Source organism: Phodopus roborovskii, unplaced genomic scaffold, assembly GCF_943737965.1.
Source record: "Phodopus roborovskii unplaced genomic scaffold, PHOROB, whole genome shotgun sequence".
Lineage (NCBI taxonomy): Eukaryota > Metazoa > Chordata > Mammalia > Rodentia > Cricetidae > Phodopus > Phodopus roborovskii.
Window position 1 is genome coordinate 1,905,024 of NW_026126423.1, and position 8,399 is coordinate 1,913,422.

The window sequence follows — 8,399 nt, forward strand, 5'->3', positions numbered from 1 at the left end:
ATAATATGAAGCAAAATGCAGTTAACAGGCAGTTAGAGGGAAATTTATGATCATAAAATTTAAAAGAGTACATTTATTTCTCATGTGAGTTTTAAGAAACTTAATATTTTCTATATTTAATGAATAATAATTGAGAAGAAGAGAAACTGGAAGAAGAGAAAATATAAACAGAGCTAAATTAACTGAGTGGGGTTACATAGGATTGTCAGAAAAGAACATAAATGTGAAAAACAGAGGGTTCTGAAGTTTGTAGTAAACAAAAGCAATGGTAGGCCATGTTCTCCACCATGATGCAGACCCCAGACTAAAATGGTAGCATACCAAAATGCTCATGGAGAGCCTCAGAGAATGTGAGAAGTCTACTGAACAAAAGGATTGCCAACACATTACTTAAAGTCCAGAACGTACTCTAAAAAATGGTAGCTAAAATGTGCTTTAATCTAGTTTTTAGGTTCATTTCTCCACATAGCTAGAGTATAACAATTTCAAAGCTTCAGGTATTCTAAATTCAATCTAGCTGGTATCTTAATTAGAATTTCTATTGCTGAGAAGAAACACCATAACCATGGCACCTCTTATTAAAGAAAGCAGGGTTTCAGTAGCCATCAAACAACAATCAAACCTTAACACCTCCAGGCAAGTCAGAGAAGAGAGACACAATGAGGCTTGGGTTCACACATTATCCAGAGGAAGGATTAGTATTTGTAGTATATGCTGTAAATTTGGGTCACCTCAGAGACACAAAGTCATAAGACAATAAAAAGATCTCTTAGGATAAATAGCAAACAAACCTCACCGAATGTTTATTTGTCTTGTAGATAAACTCACCATTGTGCACCATCCAAGTGGTAAGTGTTAAGTATTAAATTAAGGATTTAAACTATAACAAAGTATGCATTAGATATTTATAATTGATATAAACCTAGTAGTTTAGTGTCAGTGTACAACTTTGAATAGATTGCACATTTATGGGCAAAACCATCTGGCATCAAGTAGAAAACTGTGGTGCCTCTATAGCAGCACCAGGTGTCCCATCACAATGAAGAGAAAGGACACTGTGATTTGGCTAATTGTATCCTTTAGAACCTAATTTAAGCTCTTGCTCTTCATCTGTCTGTATCCTTTAGCATATGGGGCGATAGATACCATCATGGCATTTTCAAACATGATTTTGTCATTGCTGACGTTTCTCCCCTCTTTCCCCCTATCCTGACGGTCCCCACTTATATTCCTCCATCTCCAGTAGCCCCCTTTCCATTTTTATAGCATGTTTGTTCGATTGATCTCTCCCCTTCTCAACACCTCTTTTACCCCCTCTCGTGGTCCCGTTTGTTTGTTTGTTTGTTTCTTTGTTTGTTTCATAGCCTATCTCAGTATCAACATATGAAAGATAACATATACAGTTTTTCCTTGGGTTCCTGAGGGGAAAGTTTCAATATAGAGCTTTTCAGTTCCTTCCTTCTGTTTATTACTACCTATGCTTTGGTTTGGTTTTTGAGATGTTATGGGTAAAATGTTTTCTCCAAATTTCTTCCTTAGGTTTGATATTACGGATATATGTGGAAAATAATGGATTCTGTCAGTTGGTTTTGAACCCTGCAACATTGTGCAATGTGTTTATTAGATCTCAGGATATTCTGGTAGAGTTTGTAGGGTCTTAATTATTGAATTATGTGATAAATGGTAATAATTTAACTTCCCTTTTCTACTTTTAATCTTTTTATGTCTTTATCTTGTCTAGTGGGTCTTAAAATAGTAGAGTGATTATTCTTATCATCTTCCATATTTTAGAATGAATGCTTTCAGATTGTTCATATTTAGTGCAATATTGACTATACCTTTGCTATATAGTCTTTATTAATTTGGAGTTTTTCTTCCTATTTCTAATTTCTCTAGGACTGATACCATATGAATTTGTATAACGCTTTTTCTGCATCTACTGAGATGATCATGTGACTTCTGTCCTCAATTTATATATCATATATTAATATATATTATACTTAATAATAATATACTTAATGATTTGCATAAGTGATTTGTACGTACAATCCACTTGGTCATGGTGTTTGATCTTCTTAACATGGTCTTCAATTTTGTTAAGAGTTTTCCATATATATTCATCATGGATATTAGTCTGAAGTTCTCTTTTATCATGTTGTATTCCATTCTGGCATCAGGGTAATACAGGCCTCATAAAATGAGGGTGAGACTTTGCCTTTCCTTTGTATTTCTTGGAGCATTTTGAGAATTATTGGCTTTAAACCCTCCTGAAAAGTTTGGCTGGATTTATCAGTGACCTTTTCAGTCCTGGACTTTTCTTTATGGAAATGTTTGTCAGTCTTCTTTGTCTTTTCACAGAACCAACTCTTTATTTACTCTGTGTACTATCTATCCCTTTACTCCCTTTTTTTGCCAACTTTTGCTCCATTCTTTATTCTTGCCACACACTGGGTTTAGGTTTGGCTTGTTGTTCCAGAGTCTTCTGGTACACCATTAGGTTATTTAAGATTTCTCTTACTTTTTACTGCCAGTGCTCATAGCTACAAACTTTCGTTAAGGACTGCCTTAGCTGAATCCAGCAGATCTGGTAGTGTGTACTATTGGATTTTGTAATTATGTCTGGACTATTAAAAAATGATTTCCCCCTTGACCTCTTTAATGCCCTGCTACTCATTCCAAACCATGTTATTTATTTAGTCTCTAAGTGTTTGAGTGATTTCTGAGGTTTCTCTTGCTGTTTGTTTATATTTGTATTCCATTGTGGTCTGATAAATACAAGGAAATGTCCCAGTTTATTTACTTATTTAATGAGGATTACTTTGTGACACAATCAATATAAAGATCTATATAAATATTAGAGTAGTAAAGTCTCCTGCTAGTAATGTGCTGGTACCTATGTGATCTTTTAGTGTTGTATAACACACCAAGATGCAGTGCTGCATTTACTTAGTGAATGTTCCCTTAGTTAATATGGAGGCTCTCCCTCTCCCTCTCTCCCTCTCTCTTTCTCTCTCCTTCTCTCCCTGACTAGTTTTGCTGGGATGTCTTCTTTAGCAAGCATAGTAATTACTATACTTGCTTATTATGGCCTCCATTTGATTGGTGGTAGATTTCTATCCTTTCACATTCAGTTTTCCGATGCCTTTGCTAAGTAAGTGCACTTCTGGAGACAACAGACAATTAAATATTGTTTTAAAATCCAATCAGTGAGCTAGTGACTTGTTAGAAAGTTGAGAACATTTTTTTCATTTGAAGTTATTATTGAGAGGGGCTTGCTATTTCCTGTTCTTTTGGATGGCTAGATTAGAGTCTTCCTTTTCCTTTTACTGTATTAGCATTAGAGGTCTGCTGGTTAGCTGTGTTGGACAGCAGTATTCCTTTACCACCATATCTTTGTGTATTCTTTTTAGGGCATGGACTCTTTCATGTCTTCTTATGAATGAATCAGACTCAGCATTCTCATATGTAAAATTTAAGTGAATAATGTACATGGGAAATTGTTATAAAGAATGATAATGACTTATGGAACCAGAGTCTGATGATTGATAAATGGAAGTCATTGATGGGGGAAATTAAATTTGTGTAATACTCAACCAAGTGATTCATATGAATATGTTAAGAATAGGAATGTTATGACAAATATTGGGAGGAAAAAGAAAAATTATAAGTCAGATAAAGACCTATTGAACAAATAGCATAACCCAGTAAATGTGAGAGGGGAAAACTAGTAGGATTACACTGTGTAGCTGGACTGGAAATGGGTGTCTCATGGTAACATTAGGGGAGCAGAATAAGCTGCCAGTGGGGAGCCTAGAAAACTGTGCTTTGCAACTGACCAGTTCTGGCAAATGGTGAAAGAAACGTAAAAGTGTTTAACGAAATAGAAGTTGTTAATACTAGGGTTTGAAAAATTATGTCTGAACAGAACTAACTCCTCAATATACTATTCAAGTTGGTCTGTACGAATATAATGTTCAGTTCACTGAGTACACGTAAAAATATGCCATTTTATCCATTTAATAATTTTTCTATATATCCCATGCTTCATATCACTTTCACTGATGAATAAATGAATTATTATATATTTATAGGTAATACTGCCCACAATGAAAATATATTGCACAGTAGTCTCTTTAACAATAAGGTAGGTTGTATTCATTTTAATTTTTTTAATACAGAGGAAGACTTTTTCTGCTGAGGAACATAAAAATTTTTCATCTTGTCTGTTCTTTGAACCAATATGAATAAGAAAAGTTAGATAAGCATTAGTGTTTAAAATCCATGAGTAATGTTGGGGCAGGGGTGGCACACATCTTTAATCCCAGCACTGGGTGGCAGAGGCAGGAGGATCTCTGTGAGTTTGAGGCCAGCCTACAAAGAGTTCCAAGACAGCAAGGGCTACATAGAAAAAACCTGTGTCAAAAATATCCAGGAGTAGCAGCTTAAGGAAATTTATTATTTAGAAAAAATAAAGATGGGACCCTTAGGTGGAAAATACCAGTATGGCTAGATTCAGTGTGTCCATGAAAAATAAATTTTAGAGGAATTATGAGTATATCAGTTTTAACAATATACACTGAATGAGAATTTATTCAAGAAGTGCAGTCCTTACGGCCAATGTATAGGAAATATATAGCCCAAAAATATTGATTGTACAAATAAGCAGCATTTAACATCAAAGACAAGAAATTGGTAAGAACATGAGAAGATCCATAAGCCATGAGAGCATAACCAAAAAATCAAGACACTTCAGGACCTTATAGTTAATGTCCTGACTACAAATTCTTTATGAAAGCCATATCACTTCACCTACCTGTTCATGTGATGTGGGAAATGTGTGCTGTTATCAAGAGTGATGTTGCCTTTGGATTTCTAGGTAAAACACGAGTAAATGTCCTTGGTAAACTTCCTAATGAAATTGTTTTAATTATCCAAAGTTATAGTAGCTCTTTCAGCTCCTTTGTTTCAGATGAGTAATATTCTATCATAAAAGTCATTCACACTTTAAAAATTAATCAAAGTGCTTACATTTCTGGATTTCATGACTCACTGTAGAGTATGTACTAGTGGCTCTTTGCTCATTGAAGTGCACGATTGGAGACTTCACTGAAGCACATGAGTTTACAAAAATATTTTGTGATCAGTCAGTCCTGATGTGCACTTTCAATACCAACACTTGGGAGGCAAAGACAGATGGATTTCTGTAGGTTCAAGGCCAGCCTGGTCTACAAATCAAGTTCCAGGATAATAATAATTTTTTTAAAAAAGATCCTTATTCAAACTCTGAAGGAAAAAAATAAAAGATATTCACAGACACACACTTTTTGAGCTATACATTTGTACTTTTAAGTATACTTAAGATATAAAGTGCTTTTAGAAATACATTTTTTGAGACAAAAAATAATGGTAGAAATCTGTTTTTTAAAACTTGAGAAATTTTGGAAAAGTGTAAGTTCCCATTGCTTAGTTGTTTATCCTTAAAAATTGAAGCAAACTTTTAGGCCAATGACATGATGCATTGGCCTGTAAACCCAGCACTGGGGAAGCTGAAGGAGGACTGAAGCGAAGTAGGAGGTCAGCCTAGATGACCCAGCAAGGTTGTGCATCTGAAGAAATCAAACCCTAAGATTTTGGTATACTGAGCTTTACTGTGACTGTTCCCTTTTAAGATAAAGAATTGTCTGCCAGTTGCCTTACAGAGTTTTCTTCCCAGAGTTATGAAAGGGAACTATGCTTTATAATGTTTATTTGTTGAGCCTTAACACGGAAAAGCCTTACTTCTGTGCCATTTTTTTATTATTAATTTCTAGTTTCCTGCTCGACTCCAAGTTGAAAAGGAATTTGGTTTCTTCTGTAAGAAAGATCATTAAAGAAGGTAAAATAGTAGTTGTTTCTTAGGAAACCTAAACTGGGCGTGTTATAGATTTCAATCAATCATTTAAGAAATGGGAGCTTTTAAATATTTCATTGTTTTCTCTTGAAAGAATAAATGAAGATTTTTTGAGATAAAGAAAAATTTTCCTTAGGAAGATTTATAGATGGGGTGATTTTAAGCTAGGTAATAAATGTCCATTCACCATCTCCTAATCCATTTCCTCTGATCTTATTTTCAGATTATCGTAATTAAACTCAAGAATCACCAAACATTTTGAAATATAAGCCTGCCTGTGGAGTTTCTGATCTCTAGGACTAATCCACATGTAGAAGAACACAAAGTGTAACTTTGGATCCCAGAATGTATTGGTATCATACACAACTCATTGGTATTATATTGCTTCAAGTGGACATATCAAAAGATGGAAATAGATAATCATTCTCTGAAAATCCACTTACTTTGCCACTGAAGCAGCTAATTTTCACATCTTGAAAATTAAAGAAATCAACAAAGTTAAATGCAACCTAGCAAAATTATGGAACAAAACTACATAGATTATTCTTTCTACTCTTTGTCTCCTTCAAATAAAAACTAATTTCATATTTGCTTTGTAAATGACAGTCTTCTGTCCTTTATCACATTTACAGCCATAATGCTCTTGTTACATCATGTTTCCAGATAGCTTCTTTTATTTAGTGCCTATTTGTTTATACCTTTGAAATGTATTTTTAGTTACATTTTCTTTAGTTGGTGGTATCTTGTTTTTCAGTGCTAACAAGGACTCTGCCCTCTACATTGTTTTCTGAAGTCATATTAATGTTGCCAATTGATGGTGTGTACCTCACCTTGATATTTCAAACATGCATCACACATTGATTGCATTCATCCTGCCCTTTTCTAGAAGGCCATTTCCCCATGCCTCCCTGTACCTGAGTCCTTACTAAATGTCCTTCCCTCAAATTAAAATATATTTTTACAACTTGTGTTGTTTCTTATTAAGGGTCACAGAGACTTCATCCACCTGTTCCTCAGAAGTAGTTCACTAGTTTACCACACTCTGATTTCATGCAAAATGCTACCACTATATTGAATGTTTAAAACTACTTCTGATTCTCTAAAATAAGTTCATTGAGATTAACCACTAAATTTCTCTGTATGTCAATTTAACTACCAAACAATCAAATGAACAAGAATATAACAAATTTCAGGAGATGGGAATGATATATAGAACAAATGCAAATGATTGTTTTCCTAGTTTTCAAAAGGTGATAGGAATATCTATTGAAGGGCTTTATGTTTTCTATATCAATTAACATTTCGAAATAGTTTAGTTTATAGAAGTTTAATCAAGTCCTACTAGAAGGTATTTCTGATTATGAGATGTAGAAATGCAACTCAGTTTCACATTCAATATTGCAGAAATGGCAGATGTTGCACAAACATTTATATAGGCTGTCTTTGTAGGCTGCCAAAGATTTATGGAAAGCAATAAAAAATATTGATATATCTTCCAGAAACATTAAATTAAAATAGTCGTATCATTTACATAAGATTTCCCACAACAACCTATGACCAAAGCCCAGAGATAAAATACTGGCTTTATTCTTATTTCAAAGTGTACAAAGTGGCAACTTTGATAACTATAACACATTAACTTACTTCTCTGGTGCAATTATATGTGAGAGTGAAAGCCTAGATTTTACTTGAGTCTTTGAACTCTACCCTTATGAACCCTTATGAACTAGGCTGGCATGAACTAAAGATGACCAAAGGATAGCTAAAACAACCCTGTATAATAAAGAAACTTCAGGAGAAATCACCATCCCCGACTTCAAGTTCTGCTACAGAGCTATAGTTCTGAAAACAGCTTGGTATTGGAACAAAAATAGACAGGTAGACAAATGGAATCAAATGAAAAAATAGTAATATTAACCCACACACCTACAAACACCTGATTTTTTGACAAAACATCTAAAAATATGCAGTTGAATGAAGAAAGCATCTTCAACAAATGGTGCTGGCACAACGGGATGATGGTGTGTAGGAGACTTCAGATAGAACCATGTCTATCACCATGTACAAAACTCAAGTCCAAATGGATCAAAGACCTCAATATAAATCCAGCTACACTGAACCTCTTAGAAGAGAAAGTGAGAGGTACCCTTGAACAGATTGGTACAGGAGACTGCTTCCTGAACATAACTCTAGTAGCACAGACACTGAGATCAACAATTAATAAATGGGACCTCCTCAAACTTAGAAGCTTCATATAAGGCAAAGGACACAGTGCACAAGACCAAATGGCAGCCAACAGACTGGGAAAAGATCTTCACCAATCCTACATCTGACAGAGGGCTGATCTCTAAAATATACAAAGAACTCAAGAAACTAGTCAACAAAACACCAAATAACCCTATTAAAAAATGGGATACAGAAATGAACAGAGAACTCTCAATAGAGGAAATCAAAAAAGCTGAAAGACACTTAAGAAAGTGTTTAACATCCTTAGCTATCAGGGAAATGC

The 8,399-nt window shown here is 34.5% G+C and overlaps 1 protein-coding gene across 1 annotated transcript in view; it reads left to right on the forward strand.

The window, feature by feature from the left end:
• The window catches only part of Bank1 (B cell scaffold protein with ankyrin repeats 1), a 239,984-nt gene extending 233,130 nt beyond the window's left edge, over positions 1-6,854 (forward strand). The window contains 4 exon segments of the mRNA XM_051185442.1: positions 819-848; positions 4,092-4,144; positions 5,811-5,875; positions 6,114-6,854. Of these exon segments, the coding sequence (XP_051041399.1) occupies positions 819-848; positions 4,092-4,144; positions 5,811-5,870 (143 nt within the window). The 3' untranslated portion in view covers positions 5,871-5,875; positions 6,114-6,854.
• The last annotated feature ends 1,545 nt before the right edge of the window (positions 6,855-8,399 follow it).